Raw genomic sequence first — 16,654 nt, forward strand, 5'->3', positions numbered from 1 at the left:
AGGGTACAGTAATACTCCACTAAAGCACCACTATGAAAGAGCGGCGCTCAGTATTTTTTTTCCTGCTTCCCTCCCACGTGAGAAACCCTGCAGGGAATAATATAAATAGCATTCACGGAGGTATACATTATTGAACTCAATCCAGCGAAGAAAAGTCTATTTCTGTCCTGGTTCATCACTAAATCGGGTAAATGAGAGACAGGGGGGCTGTCAGCAGGAGGATGCTATCAAGATGGACCTGCCTGGGCATTGACAAGGTGTGGGTGGATGAGGGGTGTCACCCAGTCAATCGGGGAGAAGCCACTGATGGAGCACAGTGGAGTCGCTAACATCTTGCATGCATGAGTACTACTAGTGGGTACAAAGTATTGGGACACCAAGCTACTCTGAGTTTCTGCAGGATTGTATGTGTGTGTTGTGCATCCTGTGTTGTGAAATCAAATGCCTTCTCCAACCGAAAGCCACAGAATGAGAGCCAGTCAGAAAAACATTTCCAACAGTGTCATTTGAACAGCGGCGACGTGATTCGCTGCATTGCAAAAGCATTTACCTGAGGCCGTCTTTCCGCTTTGTAATTCCATCCTCAGCGTATTTCAAACCTGATTGTGCTTTGAAAGCAAAGAGTTTCTCATTGTGGTTGCACCCCCTTCTGGCAGCAGGGCTTTAGCGCATCTCAGGTTAGATGGCGCAGTTTCTGAGTGTAAACCAGGTCTCCTTGTTGAGCAGCTTGTCCTCCAGTTTGATGTTTGTTGCAGCCACAAAAGTCTTTTTGCTCTTCACGCTCACCTCCAGCACCATGCCGTACAGCAGGGGCACATTGGTGTACTCCAACTGCAAACAGCACACACAGTTTTGGAAACGTTTACATGGAGTCACAAAGGCTTACATTTCAGTTCCGTGTCGTTTCTCCATGACTTATCCTGTCCATGCAAGGTTGTGAATGTTTTGACATACAGTCTGTGCTCTATGTGCTATAAAAATGAAGCTTGGGTTAACTTTAGAGTAGCCATTGTGTAGCTTGTCACTCCCAATATTGTGATTTTTTTTGTAGTAAATTTTACTTTTTTTCTTGTAAATTTCAGGGAAAAGTCGTAAATTTAGGACACAAAAGTAATATATTTTCTCGTAAATTTCCTACTTTTTTCTTGGAAATTTTACAACTTTATTCCAGTAAATTTACTATTGTTGAGACTGTTGATATTTAAAAAAAATATTAAAGACACACCTTTTTAATCAGGCTTTTAACTAATATTTTTAAACTTTTCTTATGTTTTTATCTTTTAGTCCTATTTTATGCTTTTAGTGTTTAGCTTTTAACTCCAGTATTTCCTCAGGGGGGGTCCTCCACACTGGGGGCTGTGTCGGGTCTGCTGAGAGGGTGCCATCCTTGGGTCCCTTCGACCCGGCCGGCTGGGGGGGGGGTCCTCCCTTTAATGTGGGGGTCCGCCCGTCTGTCGGAGTCGGGGGGCACGGCTTGCGGCTCCTCCCAGTGTGGACGGCCAGAGTTGCAAATTTACAAGACAATACTAGTATATTTACTCTATTCTCCTAATATGAAAAAGTTTACTTTATTCTCCTCATAAATTTATGATAATTTTTTAGTCGCACCACCCAACAGGCTTTCTTCCGAGATTGCTCTGTCTCCATTCTCTTCCCCTTCTCTGATGAAGAAAAGCAACCACACAGGATGCGCCACCACGTTGTGACAGTGCAGATGATGCGTTCACAAATTTTTTTTTTCCTTCACACATTTCGGCCCAAAAATGCAATTCTGGTCTCATTTGACGAGAACACCTTTCTTCCACGTTTGCTGTCGAGACACCTCCATGGCCGTCCCCCATCCTGATGGTTGCATCAACATTCCCGCTCAGCTACGGCCTTCCACCTCATAATTGTATACCGCTTTGTGTCTGCCCCAATAAAATGCATTCCACGCCAAATTGTGACAAAAGTGTCTTGGAAGGAATAAGAGTTGTACCAGTTCATTGAAGGTGGGGTTGTCATTATTTCGCACCACTTTAGTCTTCCTCTTGGATTGCCCCTGGGGGTCTGGTCTCAGGCATGTGACCACATACGCATCAGGATTAGAGCCGTTTGCAGTCTTCTGTAATAAGAAGAAGGTCTTAGTAGGGAAACTTGAATGCATTCACACACACAGTTTGGTTCCAAATGTGGAAATTGGAAATTGTTCATGGTGTTGTGTGTAAATAAATTATTTTGATGTCAACAACCATTTTTGTATTTTTTACGGTTGTGGTGCAAAATTGTTCATGATGGTGTGTGTGTGTGTGTGTGTAAATAAATTATTTTGATGTCAACCCTTTTTGTATTTTTTACAGTTGTGGTGCATGTGTTTAGATATTTCAGCTGCCATCTCTTCACAAAAAACTTATTTTCTCCCTTTTCTAGTCGGGAAATTTTCCTGAAACTCACCCATGTTCTACTGTTCATTACTAAAGAATGGAAAGTACAATTTATCTGATGACAAACAGGAGTCTAATCTTTCTTTTGGTAGGTTCCATGTTTTCAGTGTGTTTCCTATTCTTCGCTGCGTCTTTTTTACCCGTTTTTATACCTTTATAACGCATATAACAAAGACATGAGGATTGTGGATGATATTGACTTACGATGTTCTTGAGATGTTTCACCAAGACCGAGAGCTTACGGTCCGTGTAGGAAATGTACAGCTGGATTTCAGGACAGTCCTCTGTAATAGAGGCAACACAGAAACGCATGTTTTTAAACATACACTGGAACCCGTTTCAGACCGACTCGGGTCGACATAAGCGGTTGACAAAACGTTGCTTACACATTTATTTGTGACTTTCAGCAGAGACAGAAGGAGAACGAGTGATAAAGGAATTCTGAAGCTGGCAGTTTGTTGACATTATCGTTGATATCTGAGCAAGAAGCGCGCTCCACGGAGCAGCAAGCTTGCTCAGCATGTCTACGGCCTGGAATTATTTCCCAACGTTGCCTTCAGACTGTACACAGACAATGTGCAATGACTGACGGGCGCCAATTACACGAGGAGGGGAGGATCGAAATCACTTATGCAAGTAGCGAGCTGGATGAGGCTGGCTTATCATTTCACTTCCAAACTGTGCACATTACTAACTACATAGAAATGTGCAGTTTTTCCATTTTTAATGACTATTTTCGTCAAAGGGAAATTAACACAAACGGTCACGCGGGCTCGGTCCCGCATCTTGAACCTCAAACCTTTTTGTCTTATGATGTGGTATATCTATTTAGATATTTGAGCTGTCCCAAAAGCAAAAAAAAAAAGTGTCAAAATGAAAGTCATGCTTGAAAAGTATCTTTTAGTTGGGAACTGAACTTTCCCTGAAACTTACCTATGTTCTACTGCTGATTACTAAAGAACGGGAAAAGGTAGAAACAGTTTTTTTCCTGATGAAAGATGAGCGTCTAATCTTAATAATGGTAGCTTCCATGTTTATATAGCCATGGAACACAATATTCCGTGTGCCTTGAAAGATCAGTAAATGCATCTAAAATGGCTGTGACTGAAGGGGTTGAATTTGAGGATGGAATGAGTCAAAGAAAGCGTCTCATCCTCGGTAAGTTTCACCAGTGATATAGTTTGCATAGCCAATGCTATTTAAAAAAATAAATGTATGTGCTCGCAATTGCTATCGGTACTGATTTTTCCCTCGTGGATGATCTGTATCGGTATCGGCAGTATAACACCCTGATCGGAGCATCCCTATTACCAGTATTATCTTTGTGAAGATAATTATTGATTGGTGTGTGTTGTGTTTAAAAGTGGAAAATGACCTGTTGCCACATTTTCTTGAGTCTCCCTCATGGGTCCGTCCAAGAACAAGCTGCACACAAATTCATTCTGAAAGGAAAGAGTTTTGCTTGTGACACCACGAAGGAGAGCCCCGAGAGACAATCCCAACACAACATACTCCCTTGCAGGGGCCTTCAAAAAGCTGTTTCAGGTATTTATTCAACTGAGCCACCTTCCTGTTTGGCGTGAATGACACCATGTACCAGCTAGGGAACCTAGAAGGAGGAATAAAAAGGTAAGTGTCACGCTTGTGAGGCAGGTGGGCGTTTTGGTCTTGACTCACTGAGGCAGAGTAGATTCTATAAAGTGTTTCTGAAGCTGCTTGTGAATCATTTCCAAGTCCTCAAATGTCATTTCACTATAGACAAAGCCGTCATCAATGGTCACTCTCAGATAATAGATCTGCCAATCAAAAATAGACAACAGTACTTATGGTAAAATAGAGACAGGAAGTAAAAAAAAAATGTTTAAAAACCCTGTGCGGCCTCACCACCACTTTGCCCTTGATGCTGTGGTCATGGATGACAGCATCTTGAATATTGGTGCTGGGAGCAGGAACGCCATTGCTGATTTGTGCCCCTTGTTTCTTCCCTTGAGCCATGCTGTGTGTTAGGAAGTTTAATTTGGCCGCAACAGAACCCATGCTCTCCTTGATCTTCCTATACATCAGATCACCACATGAACACAATTTCATATTCAGTAGCATTGGAGTGAAAACGTTAGGGTTATTGCTATGGTGAATTGTTATATATTATTGGTATGGTATGGTTTTCAAAAATGTATTCCCAGATTTTTGGGTGATGTGTGTTTTGGGTGTATTCATTTACTTTGTAAAGTAGGATGTGGCCTCCAGGTCTGTGTTGTGAGGTCTGAGGTTGTTCTGGACGTACTGCAGGTCGTTTGAGTGCTTCAGTTCCGGCATTCCTGCAGTGATCATCTGGGGACAGCCACGTATACGTGGACCCAAATATTCCAGTTGCATTCGGTATATTTGCTCAAAGGGAAAGAATGTAACCTTTGTATACACCTCATTCCGAAAGAAAAGTGCCAATCCGAATGAATATATATAATGGGATTCAAGGGAGTGGAATATTCCTTTCCCCAATCCGTTTGAGGTATCTTGTACCCACTCAAACGGAAAGTTGTCAGGGTGCGTTCTTCTTTTCCTGTTGTTTATTGGCGGTTGGCAAGCAGATAAGACGTAACGTGCAGCTCCAGACGTTCTTCAGTTTTAAAAATGGAGGCGAGGAATCGGCACGGGACTGCTACGGAAAGTTTGTTTTTGATCCAGACTAAATTTCAAGACTGGACGAAGGAAAAAGTCGGTATCACGTGATGTTGATGTTTACGTTTTACTGCGCATGCCCCATTGACTTTTCTGTTTGATTATAGCGGCACATGTAGGGAAGAGATTGGAATATTCCTTTCCATGTGTACCATTGTTTTCGGAAAGGTCATTTGGAAAGATTCCATTCGGAAAGAGGTTTGTTGAGACGGCCTTACCAGCTCCAGCAGGCTGAGTACGAGGGCAGATCGCCCTCTGATGATGTTATAAGCCTCGCAACAGAGTTCCACAAAGCGATGCAAGCGCTGAGGCTTCTGCCCGCCGCCGGTGATAAAGTGCTGCATCTCCGATGTGAAGATGAACGGTGATCGGTCTCTATCGAAAAAAAGAGAGAGAAAGCGTGACTGCGATTCAGTATTTGAGTCCTGAAATGACATGAAAATGTCTTAGACTTGCCTTTTGAAGTTTGCGATCTTCTGCGCATTGCCCATGATCTTGCCAAAGTCTATGTGGAACATGTGCCCGCTGTGCTTCAGCATGATGTTGTCGTTGTGGCGGTCGCAGATCCCCAGGATGAAGGTGGCCACGCACCAACCTGCACATGAGTGAATGAAGTTCATCACAGCCTGAAAACATCACAAGCAAACAACGACGCAGGTTAATGATCGGTCCCGGTGCTCGACGTGAAGGAGGACTGATCGATCGGGGAGCTGTCACCACCTTGTCATAGTCCTCCTTTGTTTTGTTCCACATGTGGAACCACTTCTCCAGGGTGTCTTGTCGAAGGGTCCCGCCCAGACCCCACTCCTGCTGAATCTTGCCCAAGGTCACCGCCTCAGGAACCACTTCTATTAGGCCTGCCAGTCCAAATAGAAATACACAGGATGCACAGTGATTGTGTTTCCTCATATTAGCAAGAGGAGGTCTTGCTAATATGTATTGCTCATTAGTGGCGAGTACCTACAGTGTACGTATATACATATGTACTTCTACTTTTGGATATTCACTGGAACCCCAGAGAAAAGTGAGATCTACCGTCTACCTTGCGTTTGGCCAGTGGACAGACATCTATAGGTGACCATTCGCAAGTCCAGTCCCTCTTGGAGCCACACTCTGTCCATCATCCGGACCATCTGAAGTACCAGCATGTCCTGGCGTATGCTATCTCCTGTCTGGGAAGCACATCCGACTGACTGATGGGATCAAAGGTCCAAAAAACCTCATTTGGCAAGATGTGGACCTGCCCATCAATTTAGTTCTCCTTGCAGAGGCCATGGAGGATGAGCCACTCTGCGTAACTCAAATGCTGCTTTGTTACCAACCTTGCAGATCACGTTGATGTTCGTAGCCAGCGGGTCAGTGCAGATAAAGGACAACCCCAGAGGAGAAGTATTTGAGTTGTAGAACTTACACGCCTGGAAGCATTAAACACGTTGGAAATACTCCTTCAGAGCACGTTAGCTTTTCATTTTGTATCATGTTTACCTCCAGGTCCACTCCTTTTATACGGACGGCAACATCTAAAGGTAGAGAACAGCTTCTCCCATCACTGAAGAACTTATCAATCTTCCCCTTTTCTTTGTTTAAAATTGCCTGCCAATAAAATTAACACACACAACAAAATATCAGCTTTGCCGCTCGGGTCCAGCCGGCCAATGAGTGAATGTTACCGATACCTTCCGTCTCGTCTTCTCCGACGTGCGAATCTTCTCCGCCATCTGCACAATCACCGCCACCAGGCGGGTTTCCTGATCCAGCTCCTCCCGCAACGCCCGGCCACAACAGTAGCGCAGGGCCGCCTGCACCATACTGAACCAGCTCTGGTAGTGCTCGTCTGTGCAAGCGTCCTCCAGCAGCCTGCCAGTCAGAAAAATGGGCCTTAATGCCATGGGAGAACCAGTGTTACTGGCTACATCTAGTCCGTCCTCCTGATAATTGTCTTGCACACTGAGTGTCCCCTCAGAAAATGTTTGAGTTGTACAGAGACTGTACAGCTTTCATTTCATAGAGCCCTCCAGACATGAAATAACATCCCTATAGTGACCTTTACACTTCTATTAGCAAATACATTCAGCGCAAACTTTACATTATTATTATTTATTCTGAATTATTTGTACAAATTACTGTTTACACTGTACATTGTTGTTCATGTTTGATGTAATCTATTTATTCTCCACATTATTATTTATTATTTATTATTTATTATTTCGTTGGCAATTTCACAGCTGTGTTATTGTGCAATGACAATAAAGAAAGTTTATGTCTATGTCTTCATGGCAAATGCATACAATTTGCTTAAATATGGGGTTTTTTTGCAACTAATAGGCCATATTCAACCATGAAGCAGCACGATTACGGCTCCTACTGTGACATTCAAAAGTGAGGTTTCGACTGTTGCTCACCAGTAGAGCTGCTGTGCAATTCTGATGCTCTTCAGTGATCTCTCCAACAGCAGCATGACGAGAGGTCCATCCAGCTCCCACTCACCCTTCATAGCCTGTACCAGGAGACGATGAGCAATCAATGGAAAAGGTTTACAATAAAAGATCCTCATGGTGGATGTCACCGTGCTCACCTGGACTAACTGCGGCAGGAAATGCTCCAGTTCATCATCTGGTATTTGTTGAAAATACTGAACGGCGGTCCTTCGTACTGTCTGGTCAGGGAAACTGGAAAGGACATTTTTTGGAGTTGTAAAAAAAAAAAAGTTAAGAACTTGGGATCATCTTACCTGTCCGTGAGAAGAAAGAGGGCCTCCTCAGGAAGATGGATGGCCCAGTTCTCCAAGATGGTGTAGATCTCTGTCAGGTCTTCAGGCTCCCACCGGGGGGCTGCACCAAGCAGCAGGTGGAGGAAAGTACTTCCTTTGTCGCCATGGTGACGTTTGCTCCACAGGAAGCTCTTCTCATATTCTGACAGACTGGAGACACACGCAGAAGGTGAGAATATACGCTTGAGAATATTCTTCCATCCAAATATTGCAGTATTTTAGCTTCTTCATAATCCTGAAAGACCCTGAAGTGATCACTCTGTGTCTGGACGTATACTTTTGGTCAGGTGAGAATTGTTGCTTTCACTTTTCCTTTACTCACAAGCAAACACAAATCTTCTTTGACACGTGTAACATTTTCTTTTCCAATTCTTCACAAGGTGAAGAGAATAAGATGGACCCGGGGAGCTCCATCGGCCTCGAATACGTCCACTTCACCTGATCTGAAAAGTCAAGCTGCATGGAAACAAAAAGATAAACAATATCATTGTTTAGTTGTTTTAACCAGCAGGGGGCAGTGTTGCCTGACTCTACTGACCTGCAGGATGACACCGTGTCCTCGTCTGTGTCCGTCAAACAAGGCGGGAGATGGAGGCGATTGAAGCTGGGCGGATGTGGACAAACTAAGCAGGACGGTCCCTCTTACCAAGGTTCTAGACACATACACAGTTTAGAGCAGGGGTCTCAAACTCAATTTACTTGGGGGCCACTGGAGCTCGGGTCTGGGTGAGACAGGGCCGCATCAGGTTTTCCAAAAAAAACGCATTTATTAAAAACAAAAAAAAAATTTTTAACTTCGCTTTGGTTCCAATTTTCTACAATAAAAGCTTACTTTTTTTTTCTACACAAAATAAGATGAAAAATAAATAAATCAAGAATAAAGAAAATCAATAAATCAGTAATAATTAAATAAATATAATAATAATAATAATAAAACGGCAAATAATAAAAACTTAAGAAACCGCATATAGTTGGTGGGTAGACAAATTATTTTTTTCAGATTAAAATGAACAAAACATTATTAGAGCCCTGTAGACATGACAAAACACGACTATAGTCACATTTATACTTTTTATTTACAACATATTGCGCAACTGCAGGGTCTTGAGACACATGCTAACTCGCAAACTAGAGAGCTCGCGACCTAAACGGTAGCCTTCAAGTTATTTCCTTTAAACTTAAATAGCCAAAAACTTACCACTTCCACACGGATAGGGAGGATAACTATTAACAGTTATTTAACCTTTAACATGAACATTAATCAAACGTAATAATTTTTTTCTGGGTACATGATACCATACAGCATCCATATCAAACTTGCGCGGGCCGCACTAACATTAAACTTTCATATCAAGGCGGGGGCCTCAAACTCGTGTCCTGCGGGCCACATTTGGCCCGCGGGCCGCGTGTTTGAGACCGCTGGTTTAGAGCATGTATGCCAACCGTGTGCCTTGTATTGCATCATACATACCAAACACTACATATAGAAATTATTCACCCGTTTGCTTTGGGACACATTAATGGCTTACCTGTTGCTGTAAAGAGGAAGAACAGCCCAAGCCAACAGCTCAGGGCTCTTCCCTCGCTTTGAGCCCATGAGCTGAAATGTCAGCATGCACTCATAGGGCAACTGATTCACCGTCACAGGAAACACCATCCTAAAAGTTGTATAAAGAAAATGGTCCATTATCTATATTGCTTACAGCTGCTCACTGGGTAAAGAACAAGTTCCATTCCTAATGTATGTTGATTTATGAACTCCTAGGTCAATCACACTGTACGCAGAACATACAAAATATATCAAATACAAGAATGCAATGAAAGAGAACAACTGCTTAATTTTATCCCTGTGGTTGTCTTGCAGGCCTTTCTACCGTCTTAAAATATTGTCCCAGAATCATCCGGAAAGACTTGAAATAATTAGTTCAGTAACGAGATCAATTAGTTCATTGTTGTTGACCATCAATTTTCCATTAGTCCATTGTGTACTGCCTCCTAACAGCCAATCACGCCACACCAGTAGTGCATATGAAAAGAAAAGAATAACTCACAAGCGGTTACACTGGATTTTCCTGTCAAAGCATAATGCGGTGCTTATATTTTCCGAAAAAACCGCCGAGCAGATCTGTCCCTCTCCGTACGTCAGCTCACAGGACATGGAGAAGCTGTCGTAGCTTGGAAAAAGAAAGAAGAAGTGTAAGAATGTGGTTGTTTTTACAGTGCGTTTACAACGACTCCCATACTTGGTCATCCAGGTGGGCTGTAGTTTGTAGAGAGCGGTCATGTTGAACTGGAGGATTGCTTTGTTGTTCTCCACGTCACGAGTCGGCGTGTTGTCGGTGACCACCTCGGGTCTGAAGTTGGACGGGATGTTGTCAAAAAAGATCTGCATGACGGCTATCAGCGCCTTGTGCAGTGCCTTCATGGCTACAAGACACACCGTGATCTCCGTTACAAGCATAGTGGACCCCCACACATTTAGCAAGTTTTTGACAAAAAAATTTGTTTTTTTTCTCAAAAAATTCTGCAGAAAACACACATCTTATTCACCATATCAGTTACGAGTGATAAGTCAATGATACAATTTAATGGGCATATAAATTGTGTAAAAACACCCGAAAAATTGGTGCCGTTTATATATAAAAATATATATAATCTTGTCCTGTCATTTCTTTCAGTAACAATGGACAGCTATGTCATAAAACACATAAATGTTGAATGTGACCACCTACATCTAGTAAATCGTATGTATGAATCGACAATCCCACTTTGAATCCACTCACCACTCTCACACTCAGACATTTCCGCGTGATTCTGCAAAACAAGATAAGTGGAATGAGGAGCGCTGGTTCCCTAATTTGAAAGTCTCCCAACATCCTACCAGGGGGATGGCGTTGACTCTGTTGAGCCTGCCGATGGCGTCCTCCAGCTCGCGACTCGAGAGGCCACACAGGAGTTCAGTAATGGTGCGAACTTTGGTTACCAGCACGTTCACGGTCACGTTCTCCACCTGCTGTATTCGTGGTGAGAACACGTGTGGACAACTCGGTATGGAATGACAATTTGGAAAACTGGTGATCTTGACTGACTTTGTTTCTCATCAGCATGGCCGCCTCTCTGCTGTAGCTCGTTAGCACGTTTTGCAGACTCAACCTGAGAAAGAAACAATAACAATGTTAAACACACACACCCACACGGGTGTTTCCTGCAAACACACCCAGCGAGTTGTCACCATGACAGTCTTACTAAACACCAAACAAACCCTCGTGGGTGTGACGGCTCTTCGTCTTACTTGCACGTGTTGAAGATGCAAATGTGCCGCGCCGGTTCGTACAGATGACCCATGGGTTTGTCTTCGCCGTCCTGTAGTGTTAACAATCGTCAGCATCAGCAGGTATGAGGAAAAACTGACCCATTCACTTCTGGGGTACAGTTTTATCTTTACTTTGCACTGAACAGGAAGTCAGACTTTAAAGCTGTGCCACTACACCAGGGGTGGGCAAACTTTTGAATCGCGGGCCGCATTGATATGACAAAATTTACGGGGGGGGGGGGGGGGGGCAGACTATATATTTTACACGTAACAGTCCACCTGGTACTATATATTACGTATTATATATTATTATTTATTATTTTATATTTATATTTAAATATTTTAAAAATAATAAAATATTATAATAATTACAATAAAATTTAAATAATAATTATTATATTATTATTATGTAAAATATGCAAATATAACAATAATATTATATATAATTAATATAATAATTAGCATTAATATAATAATTATAATAATAATTATAATAATCTAATAATAATAATTATTATTATTATTATTAATTATTATTATTATTATGTGCTTGTGTCCCTTTTTTCAGGAGCACTTTGTAAACAACAGACCATGTCAAAAAACGAAATTGATAAAACCATCAAAAGGTTGGCTCAGGCCATGATGCCAGGAAATACTTTGGAAAGATTGGGCGGGCCGTATTCAAACACTTGGCGGGCCGGATGTGGCCCCCGGGCCGTAGTTTGCCCACCCCTGCACTACACAGTAGTTGCCGTTTCATGCTGCTGAAGTTTTATGGCGATGACGTTAAAAATACTTTCATTTTCATAGAAATGACGCTTTTGGATCTCAAAAGTCATATCGACAAAAGCAGCCCACCATGTATGTTGAAGCCGACTTAGCATTGCTAGCGTGCTATATTAGCATAATAGAGTTTGTAGCCGTTTTCACTCAAGGTCTGACCACTTCGCACTGTACCATGCTAGGTGTTAGCATGCTAACATTACTAGAGTAGCACTTTTAGCCATTTTTATAGGTAGATACTTATGCTAGGTGTTATGTTCACATGAGCATACTATCATTTTGTTTGCAATTTTCATGAATATGAACTTAAAGGGCACCTATTGTGCTCATTTTTCGGGCCCTTATCTGAAACTTTGGCATGGTTTAACACAATACAACAACATTCTAACTATATTTATAGGTCAGAAAAGTGGAAAAAGCACAACAAGTCTCTTAAGGAGATACTTATTACCATCATGCTAGGTATAAGAATGCTAATGTTAGCATGTTAACATAATTATAATACCATTTTTAATATTTTCCGAGGGAGGCAATTATACAAACACTATACAAGCGCTAATGTTCGGTGTTAGCATGCCGACCTTTGTTAGCATTGTTAGCATTCTTTAAGGCATTCAAAACTTTCCATGGTATGATTTCATGGTCAACGAATCTCGATATGCAGATAGAATAAATGTAGGACTAATATTTATGCTAAGACCACAGAAACACAACATATGCTGGTGGCTAGTCTCCAGACCAGCTACCAACGTACTGTTTTTTTTCAGCAGGGTCAATACACTTATTAATTATTTTAAGATAGCGACAGTTTGAACCTGGAATGGATTTCCTTTTTTTTTAATGAGCAAACCTTTTCCTAACTGTCTGTTCCCTAAATGTCAAAAAGCCAGGATGTGATTTGTACACAGAACAAAGTCAAAAGGCTGTTTTTTTTTTTTTTACAACTACAACAGCCCTGTTACGTTGTAGCTGGGCTTCCACAAACAAAATGGCCTTTCCTTCTTGTCAATGATTACTGCTAGTGACTCACATCCCTCGCCAGGCTGTGTTTGAGGTTACTGGTGTGGAGCAGTCGAAGGGGAAGGTCCAGGTTGAACTTGCAGTGAGTTTGGACGATCTCATGCATGCCCAGCAGCTTCTCACTATGGAGATGTGTAGAGTTCATGTGTAAATGTGACAGACAGAGATGAACGTACACCATGAGGTGATGAACTCACTTGTGGAGATACTCCTCAGAGTTGCACGTCTTCAGAACATAATGGCCATTTGTTTTGGGAATGAGGTCCAGCAGCTGAACGATTTTAGCAATGAAGCTTTGCACCGACCTATTCACTAGGAAAAGGAAACTTTTAATACGAGGTGGACAGGGAAGTATAGATGAAGGGACGGTTCCGATACCTGGTGTGGGGATGGCAATTTGATTATTACTTTCATCTTCAATTGCCACATTGATTGTGAGCTGGACGTGCAGCCGCAGCGCAGGGTGGATGTCAAAAATTCTCGCCCAAACCATGCCGACGTTCTGAACGCTTTGTGTGTTTTGGTAGCGCGACATCAGACTGCCAGTGGGAATATAATGAAAACAAAAAAATAAGACTCAAAGCTCATACATGCAACAATATCATGTTTTATACATGGTGGTCGTCAAGTGGAGCCCCACTGTTCATGGGGTTTGTTCTCTCAGACAACCTTAAAACCTACGCTTCTTCAGCCTGCAATGATCTACCTACAAGATGAGTTTAAAGGTGACTATAGACGTGTTATTTCATGTCCAGAGGTCTAATAATGTTAAAAAAAACATTTAGAGGGTCGTAAACAAGTTTCATATGCTCTAACTACGGAAATAGTCTATTTATAAATAAAGAATGCTATTTCACAAAAATCCTTTGGGTGTAGTACCAATTAACTGCAATAAAGCAGGTTTAATTATTTCACAACAGACAATAATCCCAGACAATGTCCAAAAGGAGTAGGAAGAAGCAAAGCTTATTAAATCCTACCCCTCCATCTGGTACTTTTACAATCACTAACTGTTACATTTGTTCACTTCCTGCTTTCCATAATACAGTTTAAGGTTGTTGTTTTTTTTTAATAATGCACCCCGTACTTCGGTACGGGGTGATATGACCATACAATGACATGATGGCTACCATAGTAACTATATAGTATACATATATACTATATAGTAACTATATAGGCTAACATGAGTGTAAAGGTGACTATAGGGGTGTTATTTCATGTCTACAGGCCTCTAATTTTGTTTAAAAAAACATTTAGAGGGCTGTAAAAAAATTATTTTTATGCTCTAACTATGGAATTAGTCAATTCATGACTAAGGAATGCTACTTCACAAAAACTCGATGAACAAGGGAGTACTGTACTTGCTTTTTAGTGGAGAGAAAAAGTTTGGCGTCATTACTTACTTAGATGTTGCCAGACAAAATGCAGCCATGGTTCTGGTGCTGCCCTGCGGAGTATCTATCAGTTTGATGGTCCATGGATACTGAAGTGGAAGAAGAGATTTCAGGACTTATTCTGACGTTTGATCACTAAATTGTACTCACCACGTCATCAGCGTTTGTGTTGGAGCGGGTGAGTTTGTGGACAGGATTACTCAGGTCACAGGAGAACGTAATCTTGTGGTGCCCGAGTGGGGTATGCTTCCTGGGGATTACCGGAGGGGGCGCCCGCCTGCTAAGCACACTTGAGTTTGGGACCTCTGGGGGAGGGCGACGGGCTCGTGGAGGCTTATTTGTTCCTTCGCCAACAGCATCTTTGGGACTACCATCAGTCTTGGGGTGGTTTGCAGCGACAGACTGGGATTGGGTACGAGGCATGTACTTCTCATATAGAGCTGAATGTTCCTTGTCTGGAATATCCTCAACATCAATATAATCATACAGGTGCAATTGATTTTTATTCTCAGTCACACAATCCTGTCTTTGGAGAGCTTGACGTGGTCGTACGGGTGGTGGTCCACGTCGTGATGCTGGGGGGTCCATTGCATTCTAGTGAAAATATGTCTGGAATGATACTGCAATTTGTCACTTCATGTAAAGGAACACTGCGAGATAAAAAAAAAAAAAAAGACACCAAAGTATCACGTCAGTGCGAAATGTAGGACAGAAGCCAGCGCCTTGGTCAATCGTTAACAGCATTTCAAATCTTAACAGGAAATGTCTCAGCGCGCCAAATGTCTGACCAAAAAGAAATTTTGAAAATAAAACCCCAACATCCAATCCGAGATCGTGTTTATGTAAGCACATCTCTTTGAGTACTGGCACTTGAAAGGAAATGCATTCATTATCCATGAATCGGATTATTTCACTTATGTGCTCAGCTTGTTCTATAAACAAGCAGTCAAATCAGAAACACAACGCATGTGCTGCTCTTAATTTGAAGTTTCAACGCAAACATCCGCTCCGACCACGGAAATACAATGCTCTTAAAAGTAAATTCTTTAGCGTTCTCGCTAAAGATTCGTCTTTTTTCACTCATTTTTTTTCTCCGTGTCCACTCGGAAGCTCAGTAAAAAAGCGACAATCGCATGAATTGTACGATAGTAACACTAACAAAGATTCCAACTTCAATCTCACAATTATTGTCGGCTACAGACTAGCAACATACTCTAACAACAACTAACAGCATAATCCAACGTATGAAAACACTCCAAGATCACAATAAGTAGACATTTGGTGTTCTTAACCTACCATTAAAGCTGTGGTTGGTGTCAGGCCCTTGTTGAGATTAACCACATCATTCACTGCTCAGTGAGTTTTACCTGAAGACTTCTTGAAAGGTGTTTGTTTTATTCATCTTGGCCCCGCCCACTTCCCCGGCTGGCACACAACAATGACAACACGCCCTCTGCTGGAGGAAGCCATTATTACCAGTCAAATAGTTCAGAAATCACAACTCCCCATTGGCTGGTGCAGGCATGTTTGTAAACGACAGCAACCTAGAAGTTGTGTGAATACTCAAGACCTGTCTGAAGTATTTAATATTTTGTTTTTTTTTTTTTTTTGTAACTGTCTATTTACCCATCCAGCTATCCATTTTCTATACTGGCTGTCCTCACTCAGAGAGGGAAGTCTGGGCTTCCCTGTTTAGTCTGCAGCCCCTTGTGGATGGATGGATACTTCCATGTTGACTACAGGAAGTGAACAAATGTGTCATTATCATCATCAAATGCGAACCCAAGAGGCGGTCAGATTAAATAAGCTCAGCTTCTTCCTATTTAACACAAAGCATTCCAATGAAGCTTTGACTGTGAATGTGATCACTTCCTTGTTGTCAGAGAGCAAAGGAGTCATCCGCTCCCCCATCAGGAATGTTCTTGAGCAGGTTGAAGCTACAGACAAAAAAGGAGGACCATGACGGACGGTTACTATCACTTTCACAATAAGCAACATCATTTTAAGTCAGCATCGGTACATTAAAGTGTCATGGAGGTGAATGCTGAATGTGTCAAAGGTTCCAGGTGGGGCCCAAACAGGGGGGAGCACATGAAAATGCATCCTAACCAAACTACTCACATTTGTTACACTCGCCGCTCTCATCCCTTTGGTTGTTGTGACCCAACATGGCACAGGCCAATAAAAAAAAACTTTAAAAAAAAAAAGACAAATGGCCCTGGGCCACAATTTGGACACCCTGGTGTGGCTTGTGTGTCATGGTGTATAAGTG

At 42.1% G+C, this 16,654-nt stretch overlaps 1 protein-coding gene across 1 annotated transcript; it reads right to left on the reverse strand.

Annotated features, from left to right (window-relative positions):
* Positions 1 to 470: 470 nt before the first annotated feature.
* pik3c2g (phosphatidylinositol-4-phosphate 3-kinase catalytic subunit type 2 gamma) lies at positions 471 to 16,338 on the reverse strand. Its single transcript, XM_058075619.2, has 34 exons — positions 16,009 to 16,338; positions 15,679 to 15,838; positions 14,533 to 15,032; positions 14,392 to 14,471; positions 13,367 to 13,527; positions 13,186 to 13,300; positions 12,999 to 13,110; positions 11,165 to 11,235; positions 10,962 to 11,025; positions 10,754 to 10,885; positions 10,656 to 10,686; positions 10,116 to 10,299; positions 9,924 to 10,046; positions 9,402 to 9,530; positions 8,411 to 8,525; positions 8,195 to 8,328; positions 7,834 to 8,022; positions 7,678 to 7,771; positions 7,505 to 7,599; positions 6,779 to 6,959; positions 6,588 to 6,695; positions 6,425 to 6,517; positions 6,145 to 6,274; positions 5,823 to 5,959; positions 5,559 to 5,728; positions 5,321 to 5,477; positions 4,645 to 4,754; positions 4,308 to 4,476; positions 4,101 to 4,219; positions 3,936 to 4,032; positions 3,799 to 3,865; positions 2,628 to 2,707; positions 1,979 to 2,104; positions 471 to 831 (listed from the first exon to the last, which is right to left on the reverse strand). The coding sequence occupies exons 3-34, from the start codon at positions 14,968 to 14,970 to the stop codon at positions 679 to 681; spliced, it is 4,164 nt and encodes a 1,387-aa protein (XP_057931602.2). The 5' UTR covers positions 14,971 to 15,032; positions 15,679 to 15,838; positions 16,009 to 16,338; the 3' UTR covers positions 471 to 678.
* Positions 16,339 to 16,654: the final 316 nt, after the last annotated feature.

This window comes from Doryrhamphus excisus, linkage group LG1, assembly GCF_037039965.1.
Source record: "Doryrhamphus excisus strain RoL-2023G ecotype Guam linkage group LG1, RoL_Dexc_Guam_v1.1, whole genome shotgun sequence".
In the NCBI taxonomy this organism is placed as follows: domain Eukaryota; kingdom Metazoa; phylum Chordata; class Actinopteri; order Syngnathiformes; family Syngnathidae; genus Doryrhamphus; species Doryrhamphus excisus.